This window comes from Mytilus galloprovincialis, chromosome 10 (genome assembly GCF_965363235.1).
Source record: "Mytilus galloprovincialis chromosome 10, xbMytGall1.hap1.1, whole genome shotgun sequence".
NCBI lineage: Eukaryota > Metazoa > Mollusca > Bivalvia > Mytilida > Mytilidae > Mytilus > Mytilus galloprovincialis.
This window is the reverse complement of record NC_134847.1, coordinates 78,325,183-78,349,657: the sequence shown is the minus strand read 5'-3', so window position 1 is coordinate 78,349,657 and position 24,475 is coordinate 78,325,183. Positions and strand designations below refer to the sequence as shown.

The 24,475-nt window shown below is 32.0% G+C and overlaps 1 protein-coding gene across 2 annotated transcripts in view; it reads left to right on the top strand.

The window, feature by feature from the left end:
• Positions 1–23,012, top strand: part of LOC143048465 (protein mono-ADP-ribosyltransferase PARP14-like) — a 40,499-nt gene extending 17,487 nt beyond the window's left edge. Inside the window, exons 10-22 of one of the 2 annotated variants that reach the window (XM_076222153.1) lie at positions 3,232–3,314; positions 5,147–5,377; positions 6,278–6,499; positions 6,894–6,987; positions 13,732–13,932; positions 15,086–15,151; positions 15,510–15,725; positions 16,285–16,509; positions 18,961–19,178; positions 19,815–20,229; positions 20,704–20,855; positions 21,972–22,149; positions 22,585–23,012. In XM_076222153.1, coding sequence (XP_076078268.1) covers positions 3,232–3,314; positions 5,147–5,377; positions 6,278–6,499; positions 6,894–6,987; positions 13,732–13,932; positions 15,086–15,151; positions 15,510–15,725; positions 16,285–16,509; positions 18,961–19,178; positions 19,815–20,229; positions 20,704–20,855; positions 21,972–22,149; positions 22,585–22,880 — 2,597 coding nt within the window. In that variant the 3' untranslated portion in view covers positions 22,881–23,012. Of the gene's footprint in view, positions 1–3,231; positions 3,315–5,146; positions 5,378–6,277; positions 6,500–6,893; positions 6,988–8,019; positions 11,540–13,731; positions 13,933–15,085; positions 15,152–15,509; positions 15,726–16,284; positions 16,510–18,960; positions 19,179–19,814; positions 20,230–20,703; positions 20,856–21,971; positions 22,150–22,584 lie in introns of those variants that run through there. The other variant, XM_076222154.1, reaches the window with a different exon arrangement.
• Positions 23,013–24,475: the final 1,463 nt, after the last annotated feature.

Below are 24,475 nucleotides of genomic sequence, written 5' to 3'. Positions count from 1 at the left end.
TTTTCGGTTTTATATTTCTAAACAAAAGCCGTGACGTCATCAAGATTTACCGTTCCATAACATGTTGGTGAAGGTCATCTGACTACAACAAAGATGCCTAAAACTCTGCCCAGAAATGTTATTATTACTTGAAATATTAAAGATAATGCAATTTCCGCCATTTTATTAAGGTCAAAAACATTCTACCCTTCCCTGGATGATTATCAGTACTGCATCCTCTTTGGCCAATAAAAATATGTAACCGCATGCTTCCCCATTTTGTGTTTTTGAAATCACATGACTGTCATGTGATATGGTTTTACATTTAAGCGGGAATCACAGTAGAACAAATGATCGTCGCTTATATGATTTTCTATGGTTTATCGATTTTTTTTTCATTCAATGTATGAGGTAAACATTGATAATGTATTGTTGTCATTGGTGTTTTATGAATGCAATTACTTTTTATTTTCAAATATATGGAATACATATATCAGTTTCATAAATTTTGTACAATTTTATTATAAAATTGAAAGAAAAAAAAATAGCTAAAAATTTTGTTCTACTTTCCCTATGATCATTAAATTGTATGAAAATTTAAAAATTTCTAAATAAAATAGAATTTGTTGAACAGTGTTAACTTTAAAGAATCCAGATTGAAGCAATTTTTCGATTATCAGGTACGAGCAAGTGTTTTTTACTGGTTTGTTTACAGTGCGTCATTACTGGTACCCATCATTTTTTGACAGTCCGTTTGTAATGTTAGCAAACATGATTTTTATTGCTTTTAATGTTTCAAAAATCTACTGTTTAATGATTGAAATATATTTACAAGTAATCAATCTTTTATTCCATTCCGTTTTTCTACTTCTTTTAAATGGTTGATTAAATGCAGAGACGAATACAACGTTAGGTGCGTCATTACTGGTTCCTCTGGGATATTTAGAAAGCTGTGAAAATTGCAAAATTTGGTTGAACAGATAGGGACTTTTAATTGGTGGTATGACACCTAAAGGCGTCCGGATATTGTTTCCGTCATCGGTTGGACTTTTAAGTAATAGACTAGACTTCCGTTAAGGATGGTTTAAAAAAAAATTACACATAGTTTTGATGAAGATTGTAATAAGGGAACCTTCATGACGAATAACAGTAAAAGTTCATGCCAAATGACGTAAACGGTATTTTTTGGTGTATGACGATAAAATGTACACTTTCTTTAAGACGATAAAAACATCGACTGATTTTGACGAATCACGTTAATTTTTATCCAAAAATGATGGTAACTATAATTATTTGAGACCTCTGACAAATCGTAATAAGTATATTTTGATAAATCACAGTAAAATTTTAACCAATTTGACGCTACCTGTAGCCGAAATGACTGTTTGACACCTGACGTTAAAGGGCATTATAACTCTCTTTCAAAGGTGCTTGGGGGACAGGACATATTTTTTTGCTTTACATATACTATAAATAAAGTGCACATTGTATTTGCTATTAATACTATATATTCCAAGTTTATCATCAATGGCGTTCATATATTACATGCTTAACTTTTATTTTCTTTTTAGCTACTTTTTATATGCTTATTTGATTCAACTTATTATGTACTATACATATATGGATATCTATTATTTTTTTTTCTCTCTTTTTGGGCTGTTTGTTTGTTATCTATATCAACCACACTTGCATTAAAATGCATTAGATATTTATAAAAAATAATTATAGATTCTTTATCTACAAAATTATTCGTTAAGAACTTAAATAATTCTCATTAATCCTTTTTTATCTTATTGTTTGTATTGCAATGAAAATGATTGACGTTGTAATGTTTATGCCCTTTGGGACCCATAATTGGAAGATGAAATATTTTCCTCTTCTTCTAAGTTCTTCTATTTTTATTACATAAATAATATAATATATGTGTGTTCACATGCAGTATATGGAAAATTAATAGAAAATAAAAAAAATTTACTGATTTGGAAAAAAATGAGGAGGGCTAAAATAAATTGTTCTGCCACGATGTACCGTTGACTTTTGATACCTTTCCTAAAATTCTCCAGTGATAAAATCTTTTACAAAAAAGTCACACTACAACAGTTTTCATACTTTCAACCAAGCTCTGAATGCCTGCAATTTAGCGGGTGTGTTCTAGTTGATACAAAGCAAGGAGATGTTATATGATATAGCTTATAAGACAACAATTCGACATAGTCTGAATGATAAGTAAATATACCTCACAGTATGTCCTTCAACAATGAGCAAAACTCATACCTTTAAGTCAGGCATAAAAGGCCCTGACATGACAAAATATGGAATATTCAGACTAAAGGGAATCTGATGCACAGTAGTTGTCGTTTGTTTATGTAGTTCATACATGTTTCTCTTTTCTTGTTTTTATATAGATTTGACTGTTGGTTTTCCTGTTTGAATGGTTTTACTTTACTTATTTGGGGCCCTTTATAGCTTGCTGTTCGGTGTGAGCCAAGGCTCTGTTTTGAAGGCCATACCTTGACCTATAATGGTTGACTTTTATAATTTGTTATTTGGATGGAGAGTTGTCTCATTGGCACTCATACCACATCTTCCTATATCTATAAAAATACAAATAGAAAGATTTATAACAAAATAATTTTTTGGCATTGCACTTGGTCAGTGTGTTAATGCAGTCTTTACAACAAATATGTTGGATATATGTACTGATTGATGCTTTTGTCTAAGAGAACATATTTTGGGTACCTTTATGGCTTGTTGTTTGGTGTGAGCCAAGGCTTCGTGTTGAAGGCCATACCTTGACCTATAATGGTTTACTTTTATAATTTGTTATTTGGATGGAGAGATGTCTCATTGGCACTCATACCACATCTTCCTATATCTATAAAAAAAAATAGCAAGATTTATAACAAAATAATTTTTCGGCATTGCACTTGGTCAGAGTGTTACTGCAGTCTTTACAACAAATCTGTTGGATATATGTACTGATTGATACTTTTGTCTAAGAGAACATAATTTTGGGGACCTTTATTAGCTTGTTGTTTGGTGTGAGCCAATGCTTCGTGTTGAAGGCCGTACCTTGACCTATAATGGTTTACTTTGTTTATTTTGTTTTTATATCAGTTTTTGTTTTGTTTTTTGAGCTAATTTGATTGGTCTGAAAACCATTTACATTTGCATCTTTTTTTTTACAGTTTGTTGTTTGATATGATAAAATGATATCAATTTACAGCTTCAGTAATTTTCATGTCTTTTCAGATGGATTTACTGCACAGGCTGGCCCTATCTCTACTGGGAATGTACAAATCAAAATAGTCAAAGGAGAGCTAGCAAAAATGAAAGTAAGATTTTAAACTTTTATTTTTTCATGAGTCTAATATTTAAGAAAAAAAGGTCTGTATCATTTAATATACGGTTTACAATAAGTAGACAATTATAAGACAGATAACCAGTTATTGTAAAGGATATATGTGTTAAGTGATGAATATGATATGGAATATAAGATATTGAAAAAGGGGAGTCTGGGGCCCTCAAACTAGTCAAGGTTTGAAGTGGGACAATTAAAAAGTCTATGCATTAACCATGCAAATATGAAGTGTTTTAGATTTTAACGAGAGAAATTTATGTATTACTGAAAAATTATTACACCAGGGTTTTCGATATCACAAACTAGTCAAAACATTTACTAAATTTTATCATCGGTATAAAGACATCATTCGTAAATATAGCTCAACATGCAGACTTCTAATACGTTCAGGTATTTCACATCCAATTTTTTATGGTAATATTCTTTATAAAGCACAAAGGTGTCAGTATTCACCTCAGAAACTTACAAAACCTTTGAATAGACTTATTAAGAAGGGATATAATTACGATACTGTTGTCAAGTCATTAAAGATTGCATATTTTGGCGTTAATATTGAGTCACTGATAAGGTCTTTGCATCGGAACTAAACACATTTATTCTAAAAACAGTTGTTGGCATGACACGGGTTATGTTCTTCTCATATATGTTATGATGGTATGATACTAAACCCCTAACAGGAAGGATTGTGCCTGATGTTCATATGATGAAATCATAATCTTTCAGTCAGTTTAATTGAAGTCTGGAGCTGGCATGTCAGTTAACTGCTAGTAGTCTGTTGTTATTTATGTATTATTGTCATTTTGTTTATTTTCTTTGGTTACATCTTTTGACATCAGACTCGGATTTCTCTTGAACTGAATTTTAATGTGCGTATTGTTATGCGTTTACTTTACTACATTGGTTAGAGGTATAGGGGGAGGGTTGAGATCTCACAAACATGTTTAACCCCGCCGCATTTTTGCGCCTGTCCCAAGTCAGGAGCCTCTGGCCTTTGTTAGTCTTGTATTATTTTAATTTTAGTTTCTTGTGTACAATTTGGAAATTAGTATGGCGTTCATTATCACTGAACTAGTATATATTTGTTTAGGGGCCAGCTGAAGGACGCCTCCGGGTGCGGGAATTTCTCGCTACATTGAAGACCTGTTGGTGACCCTCTGCTGTTGTTTTTTATTTGGTCGGGTTGTTGTCTCTTTGACACATTCCCCATTTCCATTCTCAATTTTATTCAATAAGGTGGACCAGGAGGTATTTTCACATGTATCTGATAATAGGGCAAAAGTTATCAGTGATGTCATATTGTGAGTGGTAAATGTTTTTATGTAATTTAATTTTGGATGTAACGTATCTTCTAATTTGCTGAGTTCGTTTATTTATCATATCATAGACACAATTTTGTCATCATCTTTTCATGATTTACGCCGGTTTAAAATGGAATTTAGAATTAAATTATAAGAAATATTAACTGTAATATTTTGTCAGTCTATTCGAAATAACATAAAAAATGTGGTGCACACTGTAAAATATCCTGCTACGCCCGTTATTCAGTGTGCACCACATTTTTTATGTTATTTCTTTAAATAAGAAAATCACCAAAAACGCAATAATATCGTTATTTTACTAATTTAAGTCTATTTTCTGTCTCCCCTTAGCATTTATTGTCTTTATAGTAAGCTTGATAAGTTCTGCTCTCACATTGGGAGGTTGATATTAACTTGTCCTCTTTCATTGGGAAGTTGTACTTTAACCTAACAAAGCTTTAATATCACTTGTGTGACTCTGTGATACATATTGTTTGTTGTATTTCAGGTAGATGCTATTGTTAACACCACTTCAAAGGACTTACAGCTAAACCAGGGAGCAGTTTCTGCTGCATTGCTTAAAGTTGGAGGACAGGCACTACAAGATGAATGTAAACAGAACTATCCACAGGGTATTGGCTATGGAGAAGTAGCTGTTACATCAGGATATAACTTACCTTGTAGTTATGTCTGTCATGGCTCACTGGATCAATGGAGGAAGGATGGATCTTCAATTAAAGTAAGTTAGGCCAGGAATCCTTGTAGATATGTCTGTCATGGCTCACTTGATCAATGGAGGAAGGATGGATCGTCAATTAAAGTAAGTTAGGCCAGGAATCCTTGTAGTTATATCTGTCATGGCTCACTTGATCAATGGAGCGAGGATGGATCTTCTATTAAAGTAAGTTCGGCCAGGAATCCTTGTAGTTATGTCTGTCATGGCTCACTGGATCAATGGAGGAAGGATGGATCTTCAATTAAAGTAAGTTAGGCCAGGAATCCTTGTAGTTATGTCTGTCATGGCTCACTGGATCAATGGAGGAAGGATGGATCTTCAGTTAAAGTAAGTTAGGCCAGGAATCCTTGTAGTTATGTCTGTCATGGCTCACTGGATCAATGGCAGTAGGATTTTATTATTTCAAAGCTTACAGATGCTTTTCATACTGTGGACTCATTATTATTTGTCCGACTACAATTTTTCATGGATTTTGTGGTTACCTGGGAACCATGAATTCTAATGTACAGCGATCGAGTTACAAATTTTCAATATGCATGTATGCAGACTTTGGCAAATCCACAAATCAAATATTCAAGAAAATGCAAGTTTTCCTCAATCCACAAAAATTGGTAACTCCAAAAAATAAATGAATCCACAGTATAAATATATATTTATATATTTGGCAGCCGAGCTACCTTGGTAATTGCCCTAATGTTTAAGGTGTTTCATTTACTTAGGTTGATATAAGATATCAATTGAATTTGTGGAAATTTTAATCATTTGATGAAATTTTGAGGAAACCCTGGTGATTTTATGCTTCAAAAATTCAAAGTTCAGTCAGATTTAATAACTCTATATAGAAGTTCTGGAGTGCAATGTGGATCTCTTATTGCTAATTGAGATATTGTCTTTATTGTACAGATACTGGAGAAGTTTATTGATGGTTGTCTACAAGAAGCAGATAGTAATGGTTGTAGATCTATAGCATTACCTGCCATGGGTACAGGCAAACTTGGATATCCCAGAGACATAGTAGCCAAACACATGTATTCATCTGTAGAACAGTTTGCCAGTCAGAACCAGAGTTCTAATGTGACTGAGGTGTTATTTGTATTGTATGATAAAGATCATCAAACAGTGAAGGTAAAACATACCAATGCTTTTAATTTTCATTCTTGGCTTTATTTAAGAAACTGGCCACAACAATTAGATTTTCACTGACCATCTAAAAAAGTTTGATTCTATATGAGATTCATATTCAATATCAGAAAAAATAATATCTATTAACATGATTAATGGTTTCTTTTAAAAATTTAATTTTTCAGAATTTTCCCTTTAGATAATTTCACTGAAAAATTATTTGACTTTTCCTTATGCTCTTGGTAAACAAATAGACGATGATATTAATAAACAGCATACATTTAATGCCAAACATTATTTTATGCCAAAGTTTCAAGTATAACCATACTGATCAACTGTCTGTTCTTCTAGGCTAGCTGTTGACATGATTTGTAAATATTTTACTTGCTTCTTGAAGGCATTTGAAGATGAAGAACAAAACAGACAGAGAAGTGGTGGAAGACAAGACAGAGACTATTCACAACAACCAACAGGATACCAGGGCAGGAGAGGTCAGTATTGTTTACAGATTAAATAATTATTTCATTTGTAAGGTTCTTGACCTCCCAAAAGTTGACCATGGAAAAAATTACCAAATAAAATTTAAAACAAATGTTAATGAAAAGACAAACAAATTATACAACAAGGATGATTTCCAACATGACAATAAAAGCTGAAAAAGGCAAATTGATGTCATTATACCATAGTTGTCCCTGTTATACATTCGTTGGTATTTTGCTCTCACTACTGACACGTTTTGTATAGATATGAAATATAATTTGGTAGATCTGCTATAAATTTAAAATTCTATTTAGGGGAAAAAATAAAGAAATAAACTAAGGTCGATCCTACAGACACAGATACCTGAGAAATAAAAAGCTGCTTTTTCTATTTTTAATGAATTGTTTATTGAACCTAGGCCAATAGAATAGAATACTAGAAGATCCATTCGTTTTGTGTGATGTACATTTTTCCTTTTTGGAACAAATGCTAAGTAGACATTGATAGAAATAGTAGTTTCTGATTAATATTATATATTTTTTTAATCTATTGAGCCTTTCATGTATTTTGAACTTTCTTGCCTTGCATGTGTCATTTCAATAACAAGTCACTACATATTACTGTAAATTCAGAAATTATTGCATTTAATTATTATTGCGATTTTGTCACAATAGACTGAAATCTGATTTTAATTTTTGTGATATTCAGAAAAATCTTGTCTGGTTCATATAAAAATTTCTCAAAATGCGAGTTTTAGTTATTGCGTTTATAACCCTGTCACATTTTTCGCAATAATAAGAACATCACAATAATTTCTGGATTTACAGTACTATGCAGCACACTTAAAGACCAGTTACATAAGCTATGCTATCACATGGTACCTAGTCGTATATATAAAAACAAATGCTCACTTTTATGATTATTATTTATTTTATAATTACAAATTATTATAAAAGAATTGAACAGGGAATGAATTAGCAAATAAATTTAGATAAAGAATTATAATCAAATTTGATTGAGCATTTGTTTTTATATTTTGTTAGGTTGGTATCTGAACCATGCTGATAACACTGGAGTAATGAAATCTGATGACTCTTCTGATGATGAGGTGACTAATGCTATTGAACCAAGGATGAGAGCATTCAACCCATATGATCTGATAAAAAAGAAAGTTATTTCCTACAGAGATCAAGAAATGCCAAAGACAGCTCCCTTTCGTTCTCCAACATCTCAAGATGAAGATGAGTATACTCGTCCAAGACCCTCCAGAAGGTCAGAGGTTTTAAATAGAGTTGATTCAGACCAAAGATCAAAAATGGAACAGGCTTTAGCTTTCATGGGTCCGAAAAGACCTATAAAACGTGTTGAGTCTACACCTGTACATCTTAATCCAGCAAAGGTACCTGTAAGGAAGTCGAAATCACAAAATACTATAAAAAACTGGGAGAAAATAAAGAAACCAAACTATTGGCTAGAAGACATTGAGATTGAATTGGCCATGCAACTAGTTAAAAATAATCATGCTAATATTGATGGATTTCAACCAGTTACTGTAGCTTTGGCTGAAGGATATAAGAAACCAAAAGGTCAATTTATACAAATTATAAATGTCAGTGGTCAACATTGGATAACTCTATCTAATATACGTTGTCCGCCTTATACTGTCAGAGTATTTGATAGCTGGAAAAGACATTTACAGGGTGATACCAAAAGAGCTATCTTTGCTATTGTGGACAGAGATAGCAAGGGTCAAGTTGTTGTGGATTTATGTCAATTCCAAAGACAGAGGAATGACGCAGATTGTGGATGTTTTGCTGCAGCATCTATGGTGGCAATTGCTAACGGATTGGATCCTTCAAAACTTATCTGGGACACAACATTGTTAAGAACTCACTATGTGCAATGCTTAAACCAATCACAGATGACGCCATTTCCACTTTATCAAGATTCCCCTCCAAGCATGTTGCAACAGAAAATTTATACATTGACTATTTGTCCGTCTTGCAAGCAGATGTTTTGTGAGAAAGATAAACCAGCTTGTAAAAATTGTTGAGATAAGACGTGATGATGACATTTGGTTAAAGAGTTCGCTTACCTTCGCTTCAAGTGGGGATGAGGGGTGGTAGGGTCATGAATTTTTTTTTTATAGTTTTTTTTTATCAATTTATTGATTTTGAAATAACACTATAAGGTATGATGAAAATCTGGATTCAGAATACATTGTATATTTTTTTGTCATCTGCTTGATTACAATATTATTTGTCATCAAATTGCAGGGTATCAAAATATTTTTTTATTAAAGGAAAAAACATATCCCCTTGAAATGGTCTTTCCCTAAGCCTTGATGTATTGTTAAGACATTGATTTTCTTTCATATATACTCTACATACAAATTTGACTGTGAATTTATATCAAGTACCTAGTAAAAAGAATAAGAAATTATATATTTAAGCTTGTAAATCAGCAACTTTTTTTTGCCCCTTCCGTAACTTCCATCCCTAGAACAATGAATACAGCTCCCAGTCACTGCTCCCAATAAACATTTAACCTTTCCTCAACTTTTATATTTAAAAAATGTTGAATTGTAGGTTTCATGTAACCACTAAGAACTGCATATCTTTTAATATTGGATGATTTGTTCAATTTCAATATAGAATAAACAAAGCCGTTGGGTAGTATTATCAATTATCATATGTAAATCATATAACATTTGATTTGTTGTTTTTGTGTTTTAACGCCACTTTTAAGCACCAAATTTAGGCTATTTCATGGTGGCCACTTTTTATTGGTTGAAGAAGTGATTAAAGGGTTCCCCATATAAACAGCAAAACAAAAAGGGGGGGGGGGGGCACCACCCAATTCACCCCAACCCCTATCCACTCCTTGATTGGCCTATGAACTTTAATTAACTTTTTCAATTTTGTATGCATCAGACTGCAATAATATAATTATAAGAAGAAAAGAAGATTTTCAGGTAAAAAGTGTGAGAGTTTTGATCTCTGTTGCAATGGAGGAAATGACCTTTTTTATTATTATTTATGTAATGAGACATTGTGCACAAGTCAACCTTACCTATACAATAGTTAACATAAACAATAGGTCACATTAGTGACGTTATATACATAGTAAATGAATACTGGCTTATATAATCATGAAAGTACTAATACTTAGTTCATGAAAAATCCTGATATTTATTATATTGTGTCTTTTATATGAAAGATAACCACTTTACAAAACATAGAGATTTGTGAAAATCTTTATACTAAAGGGCATTACAAACTTGGAATACATATATTGTGTCATAATTATGTGATATTGTGCTGACAAATTTCCTTTTTTCTAATATTGATTCACTTTGCTTTTTATTGGGAATATATATTTAAGGTAGGGGAATTGGTGTTTAATAGTATTCTTAATTATTTGTAATTACAGTTCCTGTAGGTTTCATCAGAATCCATACTTTTGATTAACTAATAGAAATTGCAAGGCATTTCTGAGAATATCATTTGTATTTATCTATAGAATTAAACATTTGTGACTGAACATGCTTACTTTGAATATGTCACATTGACTAATGCATACCACATCTACCATTTCAATGTGAATTAGGACGAGTCAAACAACTAAATTCAGTTTATTTCAGTATATGAATATATTCAATTGGTTCATTTGTGATCATTTCTGTTTATATCTTGTCATGAAGGTTTATGATATGTGATAATTAACACTTAATAACAAGTTCTATTTTCCTTTTTTGACTCCATGTGGCAGAAGATAAATTTTTTCCAAGGAAAAAGCTATGAATAACAACCTATAAAATAATCCATGTCTTTTGATATCCATACACATGTTATACACAATATCTGTGAATTTGTATAATATACAACATTTTAAAAGAATTGTTTATAGTATACCTTGCATATTGCCATATACAGCATAATCAAGACCCTCATGTATTTTCTGTAATAGTATAATTGTTTACTTTTTCATGCTTTTTAGTCTTTTATGAATGCATGGTTGTCTGAGTGGCATACATATGCCATATACCTTACTGTGATAAGGCAATTAGTGAATTTATAATTGAATTCTAAAAGGATTGTATATATTTACCACTTGTCTTTCTTTAATTATTCTATTTTCCATAGGGGACCATAAATCTGTCAAAAAAAACCATTATTAAATCTTTTTTTTTTAAGATAGAAAAGCTAAACTTTGTTATGGAAATGGTTCTATTTACTTATTTATGTCCATGTATTCTGAGTAAAATTTATTTGTAAAGCAAATGATACACAATGGGAGATAACTCATATGTCATATATGTTCTAACAAAAACAAAAACAACTCTAAAAGTTAAATTTTAAATGAAAGAAAAAAATGAAATTTAGTAAACTTGTGATTGTTGTTAAATAAGTCTTCTTAGTTGTTTAGATGCTTAAAAATATTTAACCTCAATAATTAGAATAAACAGTAGTTAATTAATGTTTATTAAAATTATCCAGTATCTCTATTTGATTGTTTTATCATTGATGATGAAATATTTAGATTAAATAATTATGAAATGAATATGAGTTTGAGTTTTTAATAGAATAACATGATATTTCTAGTTTCTATGAAATCCTATTGTTCTTAGTGATCTAGTGGCGGCTATAGTGATGGCAGAGTTAGGTAACTTCTTAAAAGCTTTATATTTTAGAAGATGGAAGACCTGGATGCTTCATACTTTGTATATGGATGCCTCATGTTACAAAGTTTTACACCTGTCACATGTCCATTGTCTTTGACCTATTTACATTTAAAGTTAAGATGTTTTGTAATGTTAATTTCTCTCTTATTATGAGTAATAGGATAACTATATTTGGTATGTGCGTTCCTTGTAAGATCCTCATGCCGTCAAGACAGTTTTTACTAGACCTCGACCTCATTTCATGAATCAGTGAACAAGGTTAAATTTTGTTGGTCAAGTACGTATCTCAGATACCTTTAACAATAGGTCTAGTATATTTGGTGTTTTGAATGATTGTAAGGTGTACATGTCAAACTAGCATGTGTCATCTGACCTTGACCTAGCTTGTTTTCATGGTTGAGTGGACAAAGTAAAGTTTTTGAGTTTTGATCTTTTTCAAATATTATATGCTATATTATAAGCTCAACTATTTTTCATGTATGGAAATATTTTATGTTGTACATGACAGTCTCCCAGGTTTTATTTGACATTGACATCATTTGCAGGGTTCAATATTCAGTGTTCAAGTTTTTGTGTTTTGGTCTGTTTTTCTTAAAATATGAGGAATATGTCAACAATATTTGTTGTATGGAAGGATTGTAACCTGGAATGGTTCATCTGAACTTGACCTCATTTTCATGGTTCATTAGTCAATGTTTAGTTTTCTTGGTTAAATCTGTTTCTTAGAAACTATAAGCAATAGATCGACTATATTTAGTGTATGGAATGATTTAAAGGTGTACATGTATTTCTCAATTGGTTTATATGACCTTGACCTCATTATCTTGAATCATGTAAATTTATGTGATAGTTGTAGTAAGGTTTTATATTTAGGACTATCAACATAATATCATTGATTTGTAAAGAAGGCAAGACATTTCAGCATGTGCACCTTGTTTTATTGAAAACTAAACATTGACCAATGAACCATGGAAATGAGGTCAAGGTCAGATGATTGTTAATTGTCTAAAGAAAGTTTGGGGTCAATGAAAGCTTATAACGTTTGTGTAATTAAAAAAATTATTATGCTAATTGTATGTATATAGTCTGAAAACAGATACACAGGTTCACTAAGTATTGTGCAACAGCAAAGTGTTAATAATTGCACAAGTACTAAAGCAAGAAATCTTCTATTGAATATAAATTCAAATCATATAACCAATTTCAAACTCATTGACTTAACAAATTCTGTTTCAGAAACCTATAATGTGTCAATTATTTAATAACAATCCAAAGTCAGTATCAAGCTTGCATATTGTGTCCATTTTTGCCAAAGTGTTCAGGTGTAATACCACAATTGATTTTCCCCTATTAGTCTTTGTTAAATTTGCACTTTTCCAAAAAATGTGTAAAATTTACCTTTGTTTTCAAATAAAGAAATACTTGGCACGAGTAAAGTTTTATCCTGTCCAATACTATAGAAAAAAATTCACATAACATTTCATTGCATATAAGAAAATAATCATCGTTGGAAGTTACCCAATCAAATTTCTCCCCTTATCTCATCTGTGTACATGGTTTAGTCACCTTGTAACCTCAAGATTACAAAATATTCTATAGAAATCCCAAATAAAAAATAATGGTGTTTTGAAATACCCAAGACATATTTTTATGACACAGAAATGTTTTACTGCAATAAAATGTAAGATTAATTACCTACAACTGTCAAATTCAAGGAAATATTTTTTCGACCTACTTTTGTATACAACCAGAAGTGACGTACCATGATTTGGTGGTATTACACCTTCAGCATTGGACCTCTGTTTTCGTATCCTGCTGCGCTCCATCTGGGAAGAAGTTTATTTACATAATTACATGATTTTCTGTGGCATAGTGGTTATTAGAGTAATTGCTTTACATAGTTACATCTTTTTCTTTGACATAGTGGTGAATAAAGTACCTGTTTTACATTATTTTGTAAGAATTGAACTTTTATTCATAAATACATCAAAAATAATTTCTAAATGGACAAAATTTAGACCAGATATTGGTATAAAGTATAACCTCCCTTTATTGTTTGTTTATTTTCAAGGCAAAACTGTAAAGAAAGAACAACAGCAACCAAAGCCTCAGACACATGGTACTCCACAGGATCAGGACACATTAGATTCAAATAAAGAGTATAATGTCAACATGGGAAGTATGGTGTTTAAAGTTTACCAAGGGGACATAACTGCTGTCAAAGTAGATGCCATTGTAAATGGAACTAATGTTGACTTGGATTTTAGCATTGGTAATATTATTATAAGAAACAATAATCGAATTTAGAAATGTCAGATTTTTAATCAAAACCAGATCAATTGTTTAATATTTGGTTATGAATCTTATGATACTCACTGAATTATTGTGAGATAACCATGTTAGAATCAATACCTACTCTATGGTCGGGTTGTTGTCGCTTTGACACATTCCCCATTTCCTTTTTCAATTTTAGAATCAGTTGCACATTAAAATTTACCAATTTGCATGTTATTATCGTTAACCTGGCAGGTGGGCCTAAGACTCCAATTTTATTATGCATAATAATACATCCAATTTTTTATGGAAATATTCTTTATAAAGCACAAAGGTGTCAGTATTCACCTCATAAACTTACAAAACCTTTGAATAGACTTATTAAGAAGGGATATAATTACGATACTGTTGTCAAGTCATTAAAGATTGCATATTTTGGTTTTTTAATATTGAGTCACTGATAAGGTCTTTGCATCGGAACTAAACACATTTATTCTAAAAACAGTTGTTGGCATGACACGGGTTATGTTCTTCTCATATATGTTATGATGGTATGATACTAAACCCCTTACGGGAAGGATTGTGCCTGATGTTCATATGATGAAATCATAATCTTTCAGTCAGTTTAATTGAAGTCTGGAGCTGGCATGTCAGTTTACTGCTAGTAGTCTGTTGTTATTTATGTATTATTGTCATTTTGTTTATTTTCTTTGGTTACATCTTCTGACATCAGACTCGGACTTCTCTTGAACTGAATTTTAATGTGCGTATTGTTATTCTTTTACTTTTCTACACTGGTTAGAGGTATAGGGGGAGGGTTGAGATCTCACAAACATGTTTAACCCCGCCGCATTTTTTGCGCCTGTCCCAAGTCAGGAGCCTCTGGCCTTTGTTAGTCTTGTATTATTTAAATTTTAGTTTCTTGTGTACAATTTGGAAATTAGTATGGCGTTCATTATCACTGAACTAGTATATATTTGTTTAGGGGCCAACTGAAGGACGCCTCCGGGTGCGGGAATTTCTCGCTACATTGAAGACCTGTTGGTGACCTTCTGCTGTTGTGTTTTTTTATTTTGGTCGGGTTGTTGTCTCTTTGACACACTCCCAATTTCCATTCTCAATTTTATTTGGTAGAATTTTGTCTGTTTCAGGTGCTGTTGCTAACGCTATTAAACAGAAGGGAGGACAGGAGCTGGATAAACAACTCGCTGATAACAGTAAGATAATGTTTTCATGTTCATATTCTATATCAGTTTTAAAGTTGTAGAAAGAGTGAAATAAATTGAGAGGACTTGTATGGAATAGACTCAGATTTAGACAGATTTTTTCCACTGACAATTATTATTTAATTATAGAAAGTCCATGCATTAAATGAAATAAGCTTAATTTGGCTTTAATATAAACTAATGTTATGAATATTATACACAACGCTTAAATTACTGCAAAACTTAGACCACTTGCGAATTTGTATGGGTCACTTTATACTGTTCTTGAGTTATTTCCCTTTATAATGTCACATATATAATACAGCATGTGCAATACAATTAATTATTTCAATTCCTGCTTGTATTATAGGAAAAGCTATGAAGAAGGATGGAATAGCTGTAACAAAACATACTTCTGGATTATTGTGTAAAGCTGTCATCCATCTAGATATGACCGGAGTGAATCCCTCTGGCTTTGGTGGTTCTATTGCCTCAGCTTTCTCTGTTAAACTCAAGGATAGAATCAAACTTGCACTAGACAAAGCTGAACAAATACAGATGGCTTCAGTAGCATTTCCTGCTTTAGGTAATTATAAATGAAGAAAATTATGTCATATCTTATATAATTGTTATAGATAGTTCCCTTTTATATACATGTATACCATTAACACATGTTACTTTTTTGGTGGTTTTGATTTCTACTAATAATTTCCTAAGCATTGATTGACTGAAAAAATGAGTTTGTAGTAAATTTTTCTGATTTGTTCAATTACATCTAGTACCATGTGGACCTTGGTGGTGGAATTGTCTCAGCAGTTCAAAACTGAGGGTCTGAGTTCAAATCTATATGGCAGGTGCTTTGGACCTCAATTTAAATGAACTTTTTAACAAAATTTGATGTATTGTAATCTATCTTTAATATAAAAATAGACTGAAAGAGTCAAACAAGCGTGTGGAAAGGATGATTCTATGTGAGAAAGTATTTTCAATTCATGATGTTTTTACAGTACTTCTTGAAACCAAATCCTGTTGAATTCTATTATGTAAGTCCACTCATTGATTTTGGATATAAATGCTGTAGTCCTATGTGTTAGGAATAGAGTGTAATATGTGGTAGTATTTTTATTTAATGAAATATTAAATAGGCACATCGACCAATACTAATGTAAAAGTAAGTGACATTGCAGAGGAGATGTTCAAGGTTATTGAAAAGTTCCATAGTAACAAGACCAATCAACATGTAAAGGAGGTACATGTAGTTATATTCCAGAAAGATATGATGAAGGACTTCATGGAAGCTGTCAAAAACTGTGTTAACAAGTCGAAAGAGGGGTACATTGGCAAATTTATGAAGTGGACAGGACTTGGAGGTAATTAAGTAGACAGGACTTGGAGGTAATTTAGTAGACAGGACTTGGAGGTAATTAAGTAGACAGGATTTGGAGGTAATTAAGTAGACAGGACTTGGAGGTAATTAAGTAGACAGGACTTGGAGGTAATTAAGTAGACAGGACTTGGAGGTAATTAAGTAGACAGGACTTGGAGGTAATTAAGTAGACAGGACTTGTAGGTAATTTAGTAGACAGGAATTGGAGGTAATTAAGTAGACAGGACTTGAGGTAATTTAGTAGACAGGACTTGGAGGTAATTAAGTAGACAGGACTTGGAGGTAATTAAGTAGACAGGACTTGGAGGTAATTAAGTAGACAGGACTTGGAGGTAATTAAGTGGACAGGACTTGGAGGTAATTAAATAGACAGGACTTGGAGGTAATTAAGTGGACAGGACTTGGAGGAAGTAGACAGGACTTGGAGGTAACTAAGTAGACAGGACTTGGAGGTAATTAAATAGACAGGACTTGGAGGTAATTAAATAGACAGGACTTGGAGGTAATTAAATAGACAGGACTTGGAGGTAATTAAATAGACAGGACTAGGAGGTAATTAAATAGACATGACTTGGAGGTAATTAAGTAGACAGGACTTGGAGGTAATTAAATAGACAGGACTCGGAGGTAATTAAATAGACAGGACCTTGGAGGTAATTAAGTAGACAGAACTTGGAGGTAATTAAGTAGATTTACTGTTAGAAGTGGACAGGACTTGGAGGTAATTAAACAGATTTACTGTTAGAAGTGGACAGGACTTGGAGGTAATTAAATAGATTTACTGTTAGAAGTGGACAGGACTTGGAGGTAACTAAATAGATTTACTGTTAGAAGTGGACAGGACTTGGAGGTAATTAAGTAGACAGGACTTGGAGGTAATTAAGTAGACAGGACTTGGAGGTAATTAAGTGGACAGGACTTGGAGGTAATTAAATAGACAGGACTTGGAGGTAATTAAGTGGACAGGACTTGGAGGAAGTAGACAGGACTTGGAGGTAACTAAGTAGACAGGACTTGAAGGTAATTAAATAGACAGGACTTGGAGGTAATTAAGTAGACAGGACTTGGAGGTAATTAAATAGACAGGACTTGGAGGTAATTAAATAGACAGGACTTGGAGGTAATTAAATATACAGGACTTAGAGGTAACTAAGTAGACAGGACTTGGAGGTAATTAAATAGACAGGACTTAGAGGTAACTAAGTAGACAGGACTTGGAGGTAATTAAATAGACATGACTTGGAGGTAATTAAGTAGACAGGACTTGGAGGTAATTAAATAGACAGGACTTGGAGGTAATTAAATAGACAGGACTTGGAGGTAATTAAGTAGACAGAACTTGGAGGTAATTAAGTAGATTTACTGTTAGAAGTGGACAGGACTTGGAGGTAATTAAACAGATTTACTGTTAGAAGTGGACAGGACTTGGAGGTAATTAAATAGATTTACTGTTAGAAGTGGACAGGACTTGGAGGTAATTAAATAGATTTACTGTTAGAAGTGGACAGGACTTGCAGGTAATTAAATAGATTTACTGTTAGAAGTGGACAGGACTTGGAGGTAATTAAATAGATTTACTGTTAGAAGTGGACAGGACTTGGAGGTAATTAAGTAGATTTACTGTTAATAGATAAAAATTATTGAAATCATATTCTAACATTTTGTCTTTGTAACAACAATACATGCCTTTAGAAATAAATGCCTTTAGAAATAAAATGTATGAGTCGCACACCCTTATTTTTAAGGTGCAAATTTATTTCTTATTAGTTTTACTTGGCTTTTAAATTTTATTTTTTTTGTAAATACTGAAATAAAGGAGTAGGTCCAGTAAGACCCCATTTTGGCCCCAAAATATAGCAGTTTTACAAAATTGTTAAAATGTAAACTTTTAGTCATTTATTGGATAGTAGAAAGGTTCTGCTACATACATATGGGCTCTTTTTGACAATACAATGCACATATATTGAGAACTAGCACCCTTAATTCATGCTAAATTACTGAAATCTTCACAATTCCAGCATTTTAGTTAAATTTTAGACAGTTTCCGTGTAAAACGAAAGTGGCCGCATTCGTGTTCATCCAAAATATTGAAATGGAAGTTGTATTTGATGATAATACATAACATATATAAAGATTGAGGATGAACACGGATGCGGCCACTTTCGTTTTTGACAAAAACCATCTGAAAAGTGACATTTTTTCGCATATTTGGCAGATTTCTCATATTTGAGCCTGAATCGGATCGTTTTTAATGACTAAATAAGTTAAAATCTTTCACATAAATTAATTGCATCATATGAAATAGACACTTAAGTGTTTAAAAAGTGGTCAAAATCTTTCGTCAGACGAAACTGAAATTTGAGGCCAAAATCGGTCCTTACCGGACCTACTCCTTTAATCAATGCTAGTCAGCAATATATTGTTTGAATTGCAGGAGCACAATCACTGAAATTATCAAGACATAACCGCCATCTAATTGGAACTCAAGTGTCACAAAACAATCAAATGGCCACAATAGTTTCCTTTGTGATCTATGCTAGAGATAAAAGTTCAGCAGATAGAGCTATTCAATTACTGGAGAAATCTGTAGAAGATGACATGATAACGAAAACCATCAGGGTTAAAATCATCAATGAATTTACTCTAGATCAGGTAATGAAGAATTCTTAATTGTGATGGTTAGATTAAATGTTAAATTAATGGACCAGTAGTATAGGGTAAAGAAAACATATTCCAACAATCTACATTTCATACTGTGGATTTATTTATTTCATGGGGAACCAATTTTTGTGGATTGAAGAAAACTTAATGAATATTTGATTTTGTGGTTTTGCAAAAGTCTGCATACATTCCTATAGAAATTATTCAATTGCTGGGTTTTTATTCAGGCAAATAATGTAACTGGGTGAGTATCCCAAAAATAAAAACTCGCATTCTGACATTTGATGCATATATCTGAATAAAATCACAAAAATAATCTCTCATTTTAGTTGACACTTAAAAAAAAAAGCAATAATAGTTATCAAAGGTACCAGGATTATAATTTAGTACGCCAGAATCACGTTTCTTCTACATAAGACTCATCAGTGATGCTCATATCAAAATATTTATAAAGCCAAACAAGTACAATAATAAATGCACACAATAATTTACAGTACTTGACATTTGAACATTTAAAGCTGTCAAATATAGTAGCTGTATTATTTATTACAAATCCTGTATGTTAAAATATATTATTTTAAACACTGAAATTTAATATGTGTTATCTGCATGGTACTTTTAAAATAGATAAACGAAGTTAAGAAACTAGAGGCTACTGATAAGGTTGAAATTACTGTAGACACAGGCAAAGGAGAGATAACTCTAAGAGGATTTACAAAACATGTCTCTGATGCAATTGAACATGCAAACCATATTATCAGAACAGCAGAACAGGCCAAACAAACCAGGCAAAAGGCCAAACTAGTAACTGATATGGTACAGTGGCATTATATGTCAGAAGATAAAGGAGAGAAAAAACTAGTGGAATATCCACCTGAGGTTAACCTTATTCTGGAGATTGCTTTAAAAGATCAGAAAACAGATGCATCATTTTATGACCAGAATGGTAATAGATATGTGGTGGATTTCAACTCGTATGAGGAATATCCTGCAGATGATCCGACAGATAAAGTTCAAGTGCTAAGAAAGTCAAAACTTGTTGGTGAGTACTAATTTCGTATTACAGTCTGTAGGAGTATATTTCAGCTATAAAGAAGTTTGGATCTGCCTTTCGGTCTGTCTAATGAGTTTGGATCTGCCTTTCAGTCTGTCTAATGAGTTTGCAGTTATGTCTTTATTGTTTTCTGTTCTTTTAAATATACTTTTCATCAGCACATACAACCTATTTCTGCTGACAATTTCATACTAGGTAAATTATATTCCACAATTTAGTTTCCTGTTAATTTCACAATATTTTAAAGATTTTTATAACTATAAGTGTCACATATTTTGGTTTTTTATCATCTTTTGGAATCATCTGTTACTGTTAAATTGTTTATCAGGTGATCAATTAAAATTTTATAAGTTCGTGATTTTTGCTTTATTCAAAAATTTTATTATCCTGTTATCCTGATACGGTGTTTCTGTTAATAATAGTTCAGTGCTTACCATGCCTTAAATGTTGTTTTTACCACAGATCATGCCTTTGAGTTGCCACTATCTTGGCAGAAAATGGGAGACAAAGAGAACTTAAAAATTGTTCAGCTGAAACCTACAGACCAAGAATATAAGGATGTTTCACAAAAGTTTACAACTACATCTGGTGGTACAAAAGTAACTTTTATCAAGGTAAGTTTTCTAAAATCTTTTTGCTATGCTTAGCTGTTCATTACAATTTAAACAATGCAAACATTTTTGCATCAGTTATACACCTATATTACTCAGTATAGTTTGAGAATTATAATTGATCATTACATTGTCAAGTTGCAATTCAGTGCAATGTATTTATTGAGTTGGATGTCATATTCACAATTGTTAAACTACACTAAAAAAAACTTCCCAATGTTCAACTGTATCAAGCCTTGGGAGAATTAATAGCAAGAAGTTGCAACTTCTGAAAATTTGTAAATTTTTGAGGATCCTTCAACAAAGTATTTAAAGAAACTTTTGTGTCTCTAGCTTTGTCTCAGTCTCAAGCCAGTGGTTACTCTTCACCCTTGCCAACTTCTTTTTAAGGGAAGAAAAAGTCTTTTGACATTCTATACTGCTGGTTCTTTTTTAAATTATGCATTTGTTTCCAGGAAAGTTACTGTATCCCTTTCCATGCCAAATTAAAAATTTATAACCGCTTTTCAACACCAATTTATACACGTGATATATTGGTTGTAAGATTCTTAAATCATGAAAATATATTTCTTGTGATGTGGTAGTAGTTCAAATATTATAAAGTTATCACACAACCTTCACCAAACCCAAAAGCTCATGAAGAGAGATAAAAGTTCCTATAACATTACATGATTGTACATGTTAAATTTAGATATGAGTTAGAATTAAAAGGGACTCGCTTGATCAAACCCCAATGAACCACATGCCAATCTGCATATTAGGATATTCCAAGTTTTTTTTTTATAGCAAAGGTTCAAAACTAGTAAAAACCCAATGAACTTGAAAACCCTTAGCCTCATACACATCAACATGTTAGGATTGTAAATTCCATGTAGATGGGAAAAACCATAAAGAATTAGTTAGATGACAAGTTTGTTCCTTACAGGATAAACATTTCTAATGTGTTTAAAGATTGGAAATCTATACTCAAGACTTTATTGAAGTGAATTTAACCAAGGTTAACTAAGTTGGCTTTGACAGACAGACATCTGGTCCTTTATTCCCAGCCCCCAAACTTTGTTCACAGGGGTATAACATTAAATACGTATTACAAACTGTGTACTTATTATCTATTTATAGATTGAAAGAATACAAAACAAAACTTTATACCAGCAGTTTGTAGCAAAGAAGAAATCAATGGATGCCACCAATCCTAAAACTGTCAACAATGAAAAACAATTATGGCATGGATTTTCTGTAGATGCCTTGGACAGTATAAATAGATATGGTTTTAACAGGAGTTATTGTGGAAAAAATGGTAAATACCAAATGTGTTTTGTATTTTTAATTTATAAACATTACTTGTTCCTTTTGTGAAACACTTTTGTTAAATAAATATATCCATGCTAGTATTATCATTTATAAGAATAGTGTTCAAAGCAGACCAATATTTTGATTTCTTACGATTTTAATTGACTTTGGGGTAACAGGTTAAAGTTGAAGGTCACAGTCATACAGATAAAGGAAAAGGTGTTTGAAGAGAAGCAAATAGCTTTATATCAAATTAGCCTGAGGGAGTTGTCACCTTAGTTTCAGTATAATGAATTACATTTTGAACTGGAAATAAAAAATAATAATTAAGCCATGCCATTCAAGAGTATTGAATTAGTTGTATGAGAAGAATTTTAGAGTCGTTAAGGGTCTCTCTTGAATTTTTTATTAAAAACATATTTAAAGTTTCTCTTTGTTACAGCTGTTGCATTTGGAGCTGGTGTTTATTTTGCTGTTGAAGTAAGATATTCAATTCAAGACACCTACTCTAGGCCTGACCCTAGTGGACACAAGAGAATGTACCTGTGTAGAGTACTGACAGGAGAATATTGTAATGGCCTAGGCGGAATGAGAGTTCCTCCTGCCAAACCAAATGCTGCTGGAAGTCATATTTTATATGACTCAGTTACTAATGATATGAATAATCAAATTATGTATATCATTTTCCATGATTCACAGGCTTTTCCTGAATATCTTGTAACATTCAAAAGAGGTTGATTTAAGTCTATCTTCAATTCATTGTGCTGAATTACAAAATTACTCTAGAAGATGAATGATTGTGTACTAATGACATATTTATATATTTATATATATTTTTAATCTTGTCTAATAAAGAATTATTTTTGAAAATACATCTTAATTTATAGAGAAGATGATCAAAATTGAGATGATCAAAATTGTTCAAATATTCACAAATGGTTTTACAATACTCCATCACAAGTTTGTAAAGCTTATGACTCAAGTTTGTGTAGTATCACCATTACCATGCTAGCTAAAAAAAAGCAAGTTCAATCAACCATTTTCTTTTTAACTAATGCCTGTACAAAGTCAAAGAATATGACAGTTGTTTTTCATTCTTTGATGTTTTTGAGCTTTTGATTTTGTCTTTTGTTATTTGAGGATGTTTGCTAGTCATGTTTTGAATTTTTGTAATCCTCTGGTTTTATCCCTTTGAGTGCATTAAAAAGTTTTGCCCATTGACCCTCATTTTTCTTTTTATACATCTTTTACATATACAATTGTAAGCCATCTGTAAAAGTCTTATAAACTCTTTGTTATTTTTTAATAGTTTTTGAGACCTTAAAGGTATCAATGATAAAGCTATGAAAAATCAAGAGAGAGCATTTCCCTCCAAAATTTCAATGGCTAATATCTCGAAAACAAGCCCATTGACTTATATTCTTTTTGGCTATTTTGTTTCCTTTAATAATCTCCTATCAATATGTTCTAGTGCTATAAAAAGCTTGTTATTATGAAACTGAGTAGCAAACGTCTTTAATGTTTTAGCATTTAAATCTAAAGATATATACAGAATGAGGTTTGTTACTTACATAAATCATTGCATGCATGATAATATTATCAATCACATTGTTTAAGCATCAGACAAATGTCAATATTAGTTAAACCTTGATTACACAGTTTTACTGAGATAAGATTTCATATTAATTTTTTTTTAGATTTTTGACCAGAATTATATTGATACTTATTCGGAGAACATTTTGGCTAAATTTACATAGAGTGCAAGTGTCACCCAAAAAAACTATCTTTGTAAGTGAATAGATAAACAAAAAATACACTTATTTTTTTTATGAAATACGTAAGACTGTACAATGCTGTACAATATTTTCTTGCTTTTCTAATGGTCAACCAGTTTGATCTACATTTAATTAGCCACGTTATTACCGGTGACCTTAACATTGGTCACGTTATAACGCTGGCCACGTTATTACCGTTGCCCTGACATTGTTAATAACACTTCTCTACAAAATGTGTTATCGAAAGGTCCCAAATATCGTGAGCCTAAATCCATCAATTGGAAATACAACTTTAAAATTTTGATGGATTCAGTCGAGGATTATGCCAGGCAATGGGCTAAACGCGAGAAGGAAGACGTAGACACTCTTTCCGAATGGATTAATTTAAGGCAGTGAGGTCGTTGATACAAATCAGAATTAAGAAACTGAATGGGTCCATCAATGCCCATGCTACGTCAATCTTTAAACAGCCAAATGTTGCAAAACACCTATCCGACCTCCATGACAAATATGTTGTTGTCCCCGCAGATAAAGCCCCACATAACATCGTTTTTGTGT